General features: G+C 40.3%; 1 protein-coding gene across 5 annotated transcripts in view; it reads right to left on the bottom strand.

Annotated features, from left to right (window-relative positions):
• Nucleotides 1-4,155: 4,155 nt before the first annotated feature.
• The window catches only part of LOC111261893 (diacylglycerol kinase delta), a 102,799-nt gene continuing 91,131 nt past the window's right edge, over nt 4,156-15,823 (bottom strand). For 2 of the 5 annotated variants that reach the window (XM_086968879.1, XM_022835730.2), the window contains 5 exons: nt 14,520-14,633; nt 8,060-8,221; nt 6,217-6,456; nt 5,859-5,915; nt 4,156-5,619 (listed from right to left, as the gene is read on the bottom strand). In XM_086968879.1, the coding sequence (XP_086825005.1) occupies nt 5,551-5,619; nt 5,859-5,915; nt 6,217-6,456; nt 8,060-8,221; nt 14,520-14,633 (642 nt within the window). In that variant the 3' untranslated portion in view covers nt 4,156-5,550. Of the gene's footprint in view, nt 5,620-5,858; nt 5,938-6,216; nt 6,457-8,059; nt 8,222-11,386; nt 13,046-14,519; nt 14,634-15,823 lie in introns of those variants that run through there. The other 3 variants (XM_022835732.2, XM_022835733.2, XM_086968880.1) reach the window with 3 other exon arrangements.

The following is a 15,823-nucleotide window of genomic DNA, read 5'->3' on the forward strand; positions in this document are numbered from 1 at the left end:
TATATGAGAAGGAGTGAGAGTTTATTTTGGGAAGTAATAACCCGTTTTTCTCGTATCGTGCTCAACAATGTATAAGACATAAGTTTACTTAGTAAGTTAATTTTACTGTCATTATTAACTTGAAGTCTATTATACATATTTACCTGACAATCGTATTACTCGTGTGTGGGTCGATGGGGTGCGCTACACGAAGCTCACAACGGCGAAAGATTGTTATAAGGCCTGCTACTTTCATATGCTCCTTTCCGCGTACCCTTAGTTTTAACACTACAGTTCTCGCAGTAGTTCTACCATAGAAAAATGTGGTCCAGAAGCGAACGCGTTCCGTTTACAGTCTTAGTCAGTGTAGGTTCATGGAAAAATCACGATTAATATTAGTCATCTTCGTCTATATATCGTTATAGCATAAGTTCATCTATATACTTTATGTACCTGTATATCCACTATAATGTTTGTGGTGTGTATGTATGTAGCCAGCGACTACAGTACTGTGGGATTGAACGCACAGGTTTCCGATGTTTTTTACGCTTTATCATTTAGAAGGAGCGCTCAGCACTCGATATTCCGCCCGCGACTAATTCACAGTGGATACATCCGCTGTGGTTCGATTCATCGCGCGTCCACGAAGGTCAAAACGTACCAGTCAGTTGAAGTACTTTCGTTCCGTTGGTCGAATTCCTGTGGCTCGTTTACGAAGACTGATTACACCGTGGCCTGTTTCTGTGTTCACGACCAAGGGGTCCTAAAGCAGATTGCGATCCAAAGATTACGTAAATATGCTTTGACGTCCTTTGCTCCCAACGTTTAGGTTGCAGGACAACGCCCCGGATGCCGTCAGGTTTGGAAAATGCTAGTTTAACATGACAACAGGTCGTATTGTTCTGAACTTTTACTTTGCAAGAAAATAGCAAATATTCGCACAATATACAGACGTACAAAATTTCCACTTCGAGGGACAACTGTGTTGGCAATGTTGAATTTTTGGGTTAGACGAAGTTTCTTTGACCGAAAAAAATGTTCGCGGTCGTAATTTTAGATGTCAAGTCTTAATCACATCAGCGCAGCTTGTTTGATATGGCTCCAATAGCCTTCTAGCCAGTTGCGTTGTCGTAGACATCAGAACACAGTAAAAGAAAGCAAGGCGTCCATCGTCTACATAGAGATACATATGCGTTACCGCTCTAAACTACTTCAAGTATTCAGCTACAGGAGGCTGCATCAAGAGCTGAAAAAAAGATTAGGGCTATAGCTCTTCTGCCCATTAGTTACTAGTTAATGAACACTGCGAAGTTATACGACAATGGAACATCTATGAAGAAAGAGATAGAAAATATTGGGGGGCAAACGATGCTTCAGGGCGAGTTTCCATTTGGTGCCAGGTACCCTTGATAGCGGGCGGCTTATTCAGAAGACAGGCGTAGGAAGCAGGACCGCTTTAGTCAGGTGCAGGCTTACTGATTTGTTACTAATTATAATAGTGACATTTACTATTATCGTACCGTTCTTATAGTAATTGTTAACGAGTATTGTTATATTATTATGTATAGTAACAGCATTGCCTATGGCAGGCACAAGACTCCACTATATGCTTGTGTGTTAGCAATAACGTAGCAATGTGCAGAAGGGGAAATAATATACAATATAGCAGCGGACGATAAAGAAAAATGTGAGACGACTAATTATAGTAGTATTATCTACACTACGTAACTTATAAGTAAGTTAGATATATATATATATATATATAAAATAAGGCAAAAACTTGAGGTGTGAATAGATAAACCTCGCCTTCCTTCTGTTTCAATTGGCATTCTCAAAGCGTTATTGCCTTAAAGCGCCGCGCAAAGATACGTCTTCACGCAGACGGGACCAACTGGAAAATGCAGGACGCAGTGTTTACTGTACAGATTACTAGAAAAAGTGCAAGAACAAAAGGAAGGTAACTTTAGATCTGGTAGTTTGTCCACTTGATTTGGAAACAAGGCACAATGCGTACACATGGATAAATGCCCTAGTGGGGATGTAGAACAACCGATCTAGCTGTCGAACTTAACTTGAACTATTTCTAGAAGTTTCCGTCCACGAACGGTAAACCATTCCATATGTAAACAATAGCCAATGTTCGCTGCCGCCTCCAGAGCGGAGTTTTAGCCAATTTCAATCTAACACAACATCAAATACGTATGGTAAATATCAGAGCAATCAGCAGACTATCACCAGTTCCCAACAAATTCGTTAAATTACTGTTGCCGATTTGGACCGCATCGCTTCGTATGTAAACTGCAAGATGGCAATTGTACTATTTTGGAGGTTGCATAGTCTGCGCTCTCGTCCGAGCTGCTGTCCTAACTCCATCGACACTCGTCTCGATTGACGAACAGCGGCCCCGACGGGAGCGTCGTTTCATCGATATATTGTTCAATGACACAGCCACTGAAGGGCAGATAGATAGATAGATAGACGGGTGGCAAACGTTCAGCCCTTTCAACTGCTTAACACGATTGTGAAAAGTTATCACGTATATGTAGAAATAATACGCGTCTGTATAGAATAGAGTTGTTCAATATGTATCTTGAATAGATTCACAAAGTTTAGACCAACCCATTTGGCAGTATATGCTGCGATGCATAAACGTCATCTCACATAGGTGATTTGTTTATGGGTAAGTGCTGCCACCTTTTTGTGGGTCATTTTAGTTAGTTAGTTCCTTTCGGGGAATATATATATATATATTTTAAAGGTGCGTAACTCGATCGATTCCTGTAGGTTGTGTAATGCTTTTCGTCCTATCCCGTCCGCCATTGAAAAGTAGTGTCGATACACTTGGCGTTGGCCCAAAACGCTGGTCTATTGGTTTCGAGGTAAGAACAAGTAGAGACTACTTTATTCAGCTCGAAATCGTGCAAGTAGCTCGGCTATTTGTCCTGTTTGCGCAGGCTGACAAATTACGCTTTTCGACGGCTTCATGCATTGCGTTTCATGAAACGAAATGATTGACGACGTAACGTGTCAGTTCTAAGCAGACAAACTAACTTTGTTAACTAACATCAAAGTGACATAAAGATATAATCGAAAAATGACTGAAAGCTATGTCTTGGAACAATGCGTGACAGATAGACATTTTTTTTCCGTTTGACCTGACCTCTATATTGTGAAATGCCGTCATATGACTTGATACTGAAAAATCCTTACTGCGCTCTTCCGAGTGTGTGTCGTGCAACTTTGTATGGTAACTGAAACAGCATCTGAATTTACTGAAATAACATCTGTCATAAGGGGATTATTAGACAGTAGTAGTAGTAGTAGTAGTTAGATGGTAACTGTAAGCCTGGTCGAGGCGAAAGTGAAGGGGGTCACATCGATCGTGCAAGACAAACTCAACGTTAGCACTCGATGTTGGTATACCAAATCGTCAACAGGCCAACTTAGAACTTTCAATAAACGATATTCGTTCTGTACTTCGTGTTCGATAGAAATGTGGGATGAGACAGCAGGCTATTGCCTGAACTTTCTCCCACTGATTTTGTCAGGCGGACAACTGAAGGTTGTTTTTTTTATGTACGTCGTGTCTAAATGTAATTGTTGGCTACAGTTTTACAAATCGTTGACGGTAATCTGTCGTCGACAGTAAAAGAAACCCAAATTTGGTAAAACGCTTAGTAGTATCCCCCTGAAAATTTACCCTATGCATATAATTAGTTAAGCCTAGTAGTAGATATCCATCCATGCGCCAGCAGCTCATTGGGCAAACGCAAAAAATTCTATTCGTCATTTAGCGTAGAAGATCGGTAATGTAATTAAAATAATCGAAACGAAAGAGGAGCACATCTGGGTGCCTGTTTATAATGGGAGTAGTCTATTTCATGGCTTCTATAGGGATTATAATATATGTAGGGGGTTTAGCAAGCTGTTTATAGGTCAAGTATATAACGTATACTATACAATTTATCTGAGATAGGGAAAAATCATTATGACTAGCTATTATTGTTGTTGTTAAAAGTGCATTGTATACAACTGTCGGATGTAGGAATTAGGTCAGCGTTTATGTAGTAGGTAGCGGTGCGCACCAAGAAGCCAATATATCGCTTTAATGTATTATACTCCACTGCATTCCACTGTAGTTAACGGAACAGGAAGTGGAAATGGAAACCACAGATCTGAAGGTTAACTGTTAATATATTTATCAAATAATAACTCCATCACGAAAAATAAGAACACTTCTACTAATAATATTCAGACTAACTATAGCGGGAGTTCTATTTCTATACAAAGAAAGATACGTACACAGGTATGAGTCCCTTGTGACTAAGTACCCGAACGCCCCTTGTCGTTCGAAATCTACTTCGTTTAACACCTAAATGTTCACTTTTGCTTGGTAACTTCGCTAAGAGAAGGCAAGGGGAAGAAATATCTTCGACGTTATTTTGACTAACTTTAATATTAGCGGAGCCATCGTTCGGGAATGGTGCCGAAAGGGTCATCTCGTTATAAATAGACACATGATGAATGGCGATAATCGAGAGATGCGCGTCATGCGCTAAGGAAGTGAGAGAACTGATATTTTTGGGTCTTACTACTACCATAGGCCTTCACCTCGTTCACACTTCCATTTCGTTACCTTTTTTTTCACTCTCTCTCTCAATCCAACGTCCGATGCGCACGCAACAGGGCGTCATTAGTTAGCTTAGCTGATGACAACAATCGACACAGATCTGTATATTTGTAGGCATTCGTGAGTGTGTGTGTGTGTGTGTATACGGTATGGTAAAAATTGTTAAGCTAAAGGCGTGTTTAATAGCTCAAAGATACGTATAATTAACATGGATTTTCGAACCAACCGCGGGTTGCAGTTCGGCAATCGCTGTAGTATACAGTATTCGCTGTTACTCACTCGCCCACTGTCGTTTGCCTTTTACCCTCTCGCACTATATGTATATAACACATATAGGCTCAGAAGAACGAAGTGATCAACAGGTAATAAGGACCGATCATACGCTAACGCTATACGACGCATCTTAAACAATTTCTAGAGAAAGTGTTCCTTCATTTGCCACCGATCTGCCGTAACACATTGTTAATGGGGAGACAATCCGCGTTGTTTTTTGCAGCACTTTCTTAATCTGTGCTATGGTGATGTCTACTATGGGGCTTGTGTTGACGGTTGTGTCTGTAATTATATGTATATAGTTGTTTTGTTACAAATTGTATCATTCGTAATGTTATTTAACACTAAGTGTTGTTATTCTGCTCAAGCTAGGCGCGTATGGCCGCTGGCCTGTACGGCATTCTTTCGTATAGAATAGTTAGTCGACGTAAGCGTTGGTCGCGGAAATAGCCATTGTTACAAATGGGTTATTTCGTAAAATACATTCGGTTTTATGGGTTGGCGTGATGTTCCATTTCATGTATGCGTCAATTTGTAATACGGCTCGGATGAGCTATGGCCGAAGACGAAGCCTCAAAAATAGGACTACCAGACAATTTCCATTTGTTTGGTTTTTCAGGTTTAAACATCGAGCAGTTGCTACTTCGCTTAATCGAGCCTCGCCTTTTTCAGGGTCGCTGCTCGGTGCTGTGCGTGAGGTCCCGTATCGCTTTCAGAATTCGTTTCGCGTGCCTAACCTGAAGTCAATTATAGCAGAGATACGATGTCGGTCGATTAAAAGAAGCTGTCAGAAATCGCTCAAAAAAAATAGGGAGTTTAATAGACACACTGGCAGTTGATTGCTTATAGAATAAACATATACTTTCACGAACGAAAATAACTGACAAATATATAGGATCAGCCTAATCCTGGTAGGGTGCTTTTTAAACTTCTTTCGAGGCTCTTATCAAACATAAAATGTTCAAGTACTATATACCTTCGCAACACCAAGCTGTTTTAAGTCGCGTCGCTCGAGATTGACCAGCTCAGCTCCCTGAAACGCCAATGAAGAAAAACTACATTTGCAATAATTTTGGGCATAGAAAACTACTATTCAACGCCTTTCTGAGCCGATACGTGAATTACTCTTAAGGCCAAAAAAATAGTTTGCATAATATTATCCTTGCTCTAAATATACTGTGCACAATCAATATTCATATTTAAATACAGTTACGAAGTGCCCAAAACCTGCTTGCTTCGGTCTTTGCCGAAAAGCGAGCTCTGTTAACTGATGATACTACGACAAAGCCAATGATCGAAGAGCTCTTGTTTGTCTCATATGCCTTCTGCCTCACCTGTATGTCGTGTTTGAGGAAAGTGTCCCGATATTCAGCCAAATGAAGGGACTCCAGCCAGAAAAGGACTTCTCTCGAGCTCCACTCGGCGACGGGAGCCGCTAAGGCTGCAAGCTGGCCAACCGGTCCGCCCGCAGTACAGCTCTTATGTTCTGAACGATCTGGGGTGGTCGGCGCTGAACGTGCACTTGGCACGAGCGCACAACGTGCAAGAGGTACTTGCGACAGTGTGGGATCTACCTGAAATTTAGATTTAGCCAGAAAAACGAATAAATTCGCAGCGAACACCTGTTCACGGATATGGAAATATCTTAGGAGGCTAGTAAATAGTGATCTTCATGTTACCTTAGCTGTAAAGTTTTATGTTTACTAAGTAAATGTTTATTTACATAGCAGACATTGCGTATGTAGAAGAAGCAAACAAAGTACTATTTTAGCCACTTCCTACATGTCAAGCTCACTTGAACTCTATTGCTGAAATTTGTTGTTTCTAACGAGAGGTGACTGCTTTTCAGAAGCATTGCCCGCTATGTGAAGCTTTAATGGTTAGGCATTGAATCGGGTTACACATAATCTATCATATAATACGTTGTATAAAGATCTACGATTGTTATTGTTTCGTGAAAGTAACTATTTTTATACTACTATCTTAGATTAAATAATGTACATTCCGATGACAACTAGCAGGGGGAATATTGCACACGGTGTCATGGCTAACAACATTCAGTTCTCTGTGAAGAACAGATCATATCCTTGGCGCTTTCTTCAAATTTAGATATTCCACTGTCCAGAGACAAGAAAATAAACGTGTATCGATGAGCTAGAACGACATACTCAATGTTGGAAATCGAACTTGATTTCGTAGGACGATTTTCAACAATCGAGTTGCTAAGTTCCTCGCTTAATTCTACGTCGCCTGTCCAATTCGAGCCAGACCTTGCGACAGGCAGGCACGCACCCGCCTAGTCTTTAGCGTGCTAACTCTCTGTGTCAATGAATCAAATAGTGGTTCTACGAACCGAAGCACCTAACAATTTAGGTAGAGGCGCTTAAGGCCCTCTCAGATTCCTGATATACAGGGTGGGTCATCTGAATGAAGACGTTTTTTATGAATTGCTTCTAAAACTGCACCTCAGCAAAAAAAAAAAAGTAGATATTCTAGCGAAGTGTCGTTCGCGATAAGCGTACTTATTTGATAATATAAGCACCATCGATTGTGATGAACGCTTGAAAACGATGCCTAAGTCATCCATTAGTCATTTCCAAAGCATTCCTTGGTGAATTTTCATTGAACCCATTTTAACAGTAACTGTGCGTCAACCGATATTATTAGGGGTACGTCTATAAAGGTATCGATCAAATGCGCTCTATCGAAAAAAAATTCTAGTGGAAGTAAGGCCAAGAACCTTAAAAAGGTGAAAGATATCAGAACGATCCATAATTTCGAAAGGCGCGAAAAAGGTGTAAATAGTGTTAAAAAAATGGCAATTGGAATTTATTTGGACGCCCAATAGATATATAAAATGGCTCATTTTATTTTTATTATTATTTTATATTTTGAGGAAGGTTCGAGCCTTTTTATATCCGAACTCTATCGAGGGTCATCCGGACTGCTTCCTGGAAACATTGCACGAATTTCTCAGAGGTAACAACAGTGTAGACCGTCGAGTTCGGCCAGAAAGTGAAGCTCGATAATAAACTATCGATTTAAAGCAGGAAATTAATACTGAGATGTATCGTACAGATGCCTTTGAGGTATACGCAGGCTACTAAAACAGTGCGAAAAACCATTGCGTTACATTTAAATCGATGCAGGACATCTTTCCTGTGTTGTAACTTTTACCTTGGCCAAGGGCACGGTTTCAGAGTGAGCCAGGCAGCTGGCTTTTAGTGCTCGTAACCGAACACGGAAGAAAGCCAGACTCCCACAATGCGGAAGATGACGCTTTGATGAGTCGCGTTGACTTGGGAGGCCGCACGCCTCTTCGTTTAATGGCAGCAAACGCTGTAATAAACAATACACAAAGTTAGGCCAATTAAGAAGGCCGATAATTATAGCCAATTAGATAGAAATAGGTATTAATAACGATACAAACAAATCACTATCTCATAATTGCTGTTTACTTCTTCTTACTTGTGTTTTTCGAGAATTGCGTACGTATCGGCCGTGAGTTTATCTAACAAATGAAAGCTGCGGATCACAACATCTATTTACATAAGGTACAAGCAACCAGAGCCGGCTAATGCTGTGAACTTTTTCAATTAGTTAAATATCTGCCTGTCGGTCTTGCTATGGTGGTTAGATCCTATCATAGTCCTGTGTAATTTTATTGATTCATTTAAAATACGATAAATTAAACGTAGCACCGCGCTGTCTGAAGCTTTTTTTCGCGGTTGGTTTAAACGACTTTTAAAAGTCGCGGAATAATGCAGACATGCTTCCTGCCATCCTGCTACGTTACGTCCATGCCTTGTTGTTTGCCGAGAGGCTACACGATAGCGATACGACTATTCTTTTCTATACGAGTTGAAAATCAATTTCTTCCCTTAAAGTGGAGGCTATCCCTTGCACTATCCTAAATAGATATTTATATCGCTAGCTTAAAATAAAAGCCAATAGTACATCTGGCACCGTTCGTAGTTTTTTCCCTCGTAAGATCCTGTACAAAGCTAACCAAAAGTGATCGTAACTCTAGAATAGTAGACATACGTTTTTGGTTGTTTTTTAATTCAAGCTATAACCTTTTGCTAGCGGGGACGTCCCCCACCATCTTCGGATTATTCAGACATTTGCAGGCTAATGTATTTGCATGCTTGATTAGTAAAAATGACAACGCTTTTTAAGTAGAGATCGTTCCAGCAAAACGTTACGTGAGACTGTCAGGCAATGGAAAAATTCAAATATAGAACAATGACCAACATACACATGTGGAACATTTATTGCTTGCGTCTTTTGTACAGCAATACAAAGTCCTATTCCAACTAGAAACGAAGTTGAAGTTCTGTACGATGAAGACAACGAAAAAACACCCTTTCGGCGCACTGTCACGTACCGTCCAATCAACGTCAATTATGAGAAAATTTAAAACGCTAGCCTAATACTTTGATAGTTCACCGCGCAAAGGCTTGTCATTCATGTTCAATAAGCCTGATGTTACCTGAATTCCAGTTCACTGATGCAGCAAGAGGTTTAATGGGGTTTTAATTCAATTAATGAAATTAGTTTTTTCAGGTAGGTATCGTCGTTTGGTTCGCAGTTGAACTGGACAAGCATATGTAAATCTGTTTCATCAAGAATACTTTGATCTCTCTTTTTTTTTTTCTAATTATTACAGCTAGAGCGGACGATTCTTTAAATATGTGAAATTATATATATAAATATATATATATAATATCTTCTATGCTGTACATGTTTTAAATGAGAGGCGAACTACAGATTAAAACTTAGTGTAGCAATTTTAGATTTTATAAATTTAAACCAGGCAGCTCCACGTTGGCGACTAATTAAATTAATAACTAATTGAACTTAATAGTACGATTACATGCAAACAGAAAGAAGATATGTGGGATGGTTAAACGTACCCCTTCTACTCAACAGTAGTCTTTTGCAAATAGGATATCTAGGGTGCCTTTATTATTAAGAAAACTATATAATCATTTTGTTTAATACGATCTAAATAAATAAAAAAGAGCTTTATATCCGAAACCGTTGCCAGGCGCTCCATCGAACGAACGGCTCCTAACACGACATAAAGTGTGTCTCTGCTCGGATTCGAACCTACGACTAGCAGGCTTAATACGGCTTAATACATGGCCAACTAACCGACATGTTTGACGAAACCTACAATCAAGTTAATCGTTCAGACGTTGATCGTTTAGGTGTTCCTCTTTTTTCGATCCTGTTTAAATTTAATTAAGTAAACAAACTTCTGTAAGTAGAACTACTGTAAATTTGTCAGTATGAGGACTTTCGGGAAGTTTATTTCTACGGGTATTCTATTGTGAAACAATGATAAAGATGTTGAACTAATAGGAATTGAGATCATTTTTATCGATGAATAGATTGTCAAAATATTTAGGGTTACAGAAAAGGGCTGTTCCAGCTAGGGTACTGTAGAACCTTCAAATTATAGCTTTTCTACGCGCTTTTTTGGGGCGCTCAGTCGAAAACTTCCGTAATTATTTCACATCACTGCAGTAAGGGAGCAAAAGTACGGAACAGAAATGTCTGATGTCTTCAGTCTTAATTACAACCTTAATTACCTGGCTACGATAACGTAAGGTTAGGTTGAACAGTGCGGGTGCGGTGCCATCGATCTCAATGACCAGTATGTTACAGTATGTAATTGGTAATAGGCAGAATGCCCGAAGCTATCGGAAGTGTGGCGTGCGATCTCAACAGACGTCGGACACGATCCAGGAACACCGGGAACAAACAAGCAGGTTCAACAAATCAAGCACCAGCGATATTCTGATCACGGGAATATGATTCATGCTGTCCAGTGTTCCAAAATAGCATTTTATTGATAACAATGACCTAATTCGACGCTGCACATGAATAGGTATATAAATTCATGGCGCGGATACGTATAGACGTTAATAGCATGTCAATTTATCTAGGAGCAATCAAGAGCATCAGACAGAAGGCTCGTTCACCACCTGTGCTTGCTGGAACGTAGTACGAAGCTACGTTCCAACCAGCGTTCCGCTAAAAGACTGTTGTCTGATCCAGCTTTTTATTGGGCTTGCTTTAAAACAAAGGACGTGACAAAGTGACTTGGGTTTGGCTCTGGAAATGGTGCAAGCGAAATTGATGCGGTTGTTGCGTGTACGGGAATACAGTTCTCGATATTAAATGTCGACCTGGCTTTAATGAGAGCCTGATACGTGCATCTGGCAGCCAATCTTGCCTTTTGTATGACGCACGACTGCCCTGTCCAACTTCGCTTCGATGCCACCATTGCGCGACTCGTGCTCTCCCCTACTCCGACGGTAGTAGATTCCGCCAAGCCAGTCTTGACGGGGTCTTCAATTTGAAGATTCCTCCGACAGATATGATGAAATAACCCGTAACCGTATCATCAGCTAGCCATCGATTCCGCTAACAGTATCCTTTCCAAGTTAATCAATGTCCTTGGATTCCTACTAGGCTTGATACGATGTTCTGCAAATGGCGTATACTAGTCCTATTGGACGACTCGCCCTGACTAACAAGTAACCTGTTCCCACGAAGCTCCTCTAGCAGACGTCTGTCGATACTCTTAACACGTAGTCAGTTTTATGCAAAGTGATATGGATTTTTAAGCATGCATTACGCAGTAATCGGGCAGAGGGCTGCGTGAAGCTGCTGGCGCTTGTCTTTAGGCAGCTGCTATTGCCAACTGACGCGCTGCCCACGTGGCTCATTGCTACGCTATATGTCAGGTATTTGTATTGGTATACGCTGCGTCCACATTTACTAATGAGATCACGTGTAGCCGAGTGAGCGTTAGTGAGTGGCCATGGTGCCATATTGGAACAGCCTCTGGCGAACTGCGCCTCTAATGTCAGCTGGACGCTAGTCAAATACTCCAAAGTCTGAATGTTGGATACAAGTAGAGTGTGCTTCACATCTTTTCGCGAAAAAGCAATGGAAAGCTTGTCAATGTATGTTGATGGCGTTGCTGGTGTGGCCCCAAGAAGAAGAAGCAGCTATGGCGGTAGCTATAGATGCAAGTGATGGAAGCGGAAATTCATGACTGCACTATCTTCATCTCAAGCCATACACACCATTCGGACTCTGCACCTTAAATCAAAGCCTGAAACGATATACACTAACGTTTAAATGATGACCAGCATGTGTACAGAAAGCTGTCGCGAAGTATCTGTAAAGTCATGCTTGTATGACCAATCGCCATTGCTTGGGACAATGCATAATGAAGAGGCTCTTAGACGAAGAAGTCGTATGGATAACTGATCGATTAAGTGTTGAGCTTTTCTGAACGACAACAAAAAGACCCGCAGTGGTATTGGTAAAGGTACAGCTTCGACGCTGCCATTGTGGGACTTGTACAGATCAGATAAACAAAAACTGTGACAAAAAGAAACTAATAGAAAACGCAAACTCAAATGAATTCTGTCGTTTCTGAGCTGTTTAAAGAAATGACATATTGTTTTTTACGAATAGTCAGTGAGGTATTTACGTACAAGGACAACTGTATTTATAAAATACCAGTGGCGTGTTTAGATAATAAGATAACTTTATTTATAAATCTACAGCTCGCACTGGCTCGGCTTGTTTGAAGGTGTGTAGGTGCCCTCGGGTGAAGTGAAGCATACGCCCGCCCCCCTGTTCTAGGCTACCTTCCTATGCCATTTCGCTAGGCAATATAGTACAGCGGCTTGAAGCGAAAGTACAATAATGCGTTGAAAACAAGGACGAACGAAAAAAGCTCTGAATATTTATGTGCAAATTCGATCAATTACGAAGGTATTGCATGGTAGAAGGGTCCCTAGGTCGACTTCTAATTATATATATTCCCAGTTGCTTTAACAATCTGACAAAATAACAAACGCTTGCAAATGTATAGAAATGTATTAATTTCAACTAACCTCTTCTTAGTACATACTGTTTCCGGGGGCGGGATTTGCCCAACTCAGCCCAAAATGCAGTGCAGATCGGCTGTAGTTCTTATTACTTAAACACTTACTATGATTAACAAAATTATTTAAAATATTTTTCTTGTTTTTTTTATTCTTTCTATAAACAGTAGGTTGATCCTTTCTTGGCAGCCAACGTTGAAATACTCGGTGTACAGATACAATCGCTTTGAATATCTCTAATAATCTTCTGTAACAAGCATCGAGTTAAGCTTATCGTAGAGGCATAAAATGCGTATACGGAAGATTTGGAATTGAAGCATTGTTAGTATAAGATATGCGGGACAGAAAATTTGCTTATGTATCTTTGTTTCGTTCGTGTTGGATCTACTGCCATTAGCAGGCTTCAAAGCATAGCAAGCCCCTACGCGGGATATTTCGAAGCGAAATGATTTAATTTGATATGAGATATCAAATTAATATTATAATAGTTAAAATTTTTCAAGGTTTTAAGAGTTATCATCCATGTTAACTCTCTTACGTAGTCTTCTAACGATCGCTCAATCCGATATATTCTTCCAGTGATTCTCAACTGTGAAGATGTGCTTATGGCTCACATATGTCACGTATCATATGGGGTACCGGGATCTTTTTTGCTTCAGTGAGACAGTTACTGGCTGGTAGGTGAAAGAAACGTAAATGTCTAATATTACGTGTAGTAATCTTCCGTTGACAGTTAGTAAATACAACTAATCTGGTCCAAATCATATTATTTTGCGATCATCAAGCGAATACGGTAAACGTTGAGTAATTTTTGAACCAGTTAGGCTGGAATGATACTTCATCGGCTAACTCTACCTTCGAAGCTATTTGACAGAGCTACGTTACCAAATACGATTTCTCTTCAGCGCCAAATCGTCCCTTCTTACGCCTGGTCCCCTCCGACTGGCAGTAAAGATTTAATAATGCTGCGCTTATGAAGACCATATGTTCCGTAGGGGTGGGGAGGCGAGGGTTGTTGATTAACGCTCCGCAAACTATAAGTGGACTACATCACGAGCTCTAACTCTAACAGGCCTGGAGTCAATTCATGGGAAAGCCATTTTTTACTCAGTTTTTGCATTTTCTGTATTTATGCTACGATTCTGCAACGCGTTACATGTGAAATGCCAGTTTTGGCCGACAGAGCCCTTAAACTTTAAGCTGTGTCTCCATGAAGAGCCTCTTCAACTGAGGCAATGTGTCGATATTTTTGGGGTCCGGACATTCGGTCACCCTACGGCTGATCTTCAAACATCTGCGTCATTCATGTACTATCCTTTTTCTTAGGGCCTTCACTGATCGTCTTTTAATTTTGCGCAGCGCTGTGACCTTCGAAAAAAAAACCTGACCACTGGCTACTGATTTTCTAGACTAGAAAATTATTTTTCGAAAATATTTTTCCCTTTAGACTCTTCTTCCTAGAGTAAACTCAACCGGTTTTTATTTTCGATCTTCACGATTGAATACATTTGGCTCGTAAATATTTCACTTATTGTCAAAGTCCGCCGTATTCGCTCGTACCAGTCTAATGTATAGTTGTTGAAAAGTTACTTAAGGTTCAGTTAAAGAGGAAATTGAAACCCCCGTTTGAAACATGCCATAAATTGTGAGTATATATTTTTTTACCCTAGCGTACTTCAAAGACGTACTGGGAAAGGTAATCAGTGGCCTGCGTGACTTACCTCGACATCGTAAAAATGTGCGAGCGCTCGAATCGCAAGACATCTTTTAAGCTGACGTTCTAGTTCACCGCTGGCACTCACGAGTGCATCTTCATTTTCGTAACCCAATCGACACTATAACGAAGCAACGAGCGCAAATTTCTCAATGTTATAAAAGGATGGCAACGCCACGCATATATGGCACCGCATATATGTGTATATATATATACAGATACATACATCGTTGCTGACCGCTTTGCTAGCTAGGTTACATTTCTTAGGTAATATAGGTCACGTCGAGTTGGCGTTGGTATCATTGGAAGACTGAAACTTCCGTAGCTATGCTAAAGTAGCCTGTATCCAGACATAAAACAGACCGCCAAAAAATGATTGAAATGTCTGCGAAAGTTCTCTATATTTTACAACACAGATGCTGTAAAAAATTGTGTGTTTATGGGCAAGAAGCGTTACAAAACGGAAGGGCCTAATAGCGGTTCCGAACATTTCGACGTAAAAAAAGCTCCTCGTAGTAACCGACTAGTTACAAAAAGAAAACGAGTGAAATTTTTATTGCGAAAGCCGAGCAAGACCGATCTGTGGTTAGTTATGATATCGCCAAATGGTTTGAAACTAGTTAGACGAAATTGGCCACGAACGAAGCTGGAGACTTAAATATGACATAAATTAATGCAAAAAAATTCACGTGATCGCTTTTTCATACGAAGAACTCTATAAAAAAACACAACAAAAATCAATCCGTTTCAAGAGCGGATAACCAAAAAAAAGGTCGATTACATCAGACAATAATACAGGTAAAAAAGAATTAGCTTTACAACTTGTGGCAAGTCCAGTTCGGCGCCAAAGAAAGTGGTGCCATGTGTTTTGCGAGATCAGGAAAAAAATTGTGCCTCTTAAGGAATGAAGCTTGGGGAACGATTTATCCGGACCTCTACCCCCAACAGCTAACGAGAATACAACAAGTCATTGAAAAGAATCGATCGGAACTAGCCAATAGAAAAAGGCATCGTTCTACAGCAGGCCACATATCTCTTTAGTTACTAATCGAAAAACGAGAGAAGGGACGTCTTATAGCTTTCGTCGTATAGCCTAGCTTGGATCCTACATCATCCGATTATCATCTGTTTCGGTTTCTGTATAACTCCCTTAATGATATTAACTTCGTTTCAATTGAGGAATACAAAATCACCTATTGCAGTTGTTCACTTCAAGACTACAAAAAGTTCCACGGTGGCACAGATTAGATAAACACAGATAGGATTATGGTGTTACTAGACAAATGAGAGAAAATCGTCGCTTTAAATGGT

The sequence above is a fragment of the Varroa jacobsoni genome, unplaced genomic scaffold (genome assembly GCF_002532875.2).
Source record: "Varroa jacobsoni isolate VJ856 unplaced genomic scaffold, vjacob_1.0 scaffold_609, whole genome shotgun sequence".
In the NCBI taxonomy this organism is placed as follows: domain Eukaryota; kingdom Metazoa; phylum Arthropoda; class Arachnida; order Mesostigmata; family Varroidae; genus Varroa; species Varroa jacobsoni.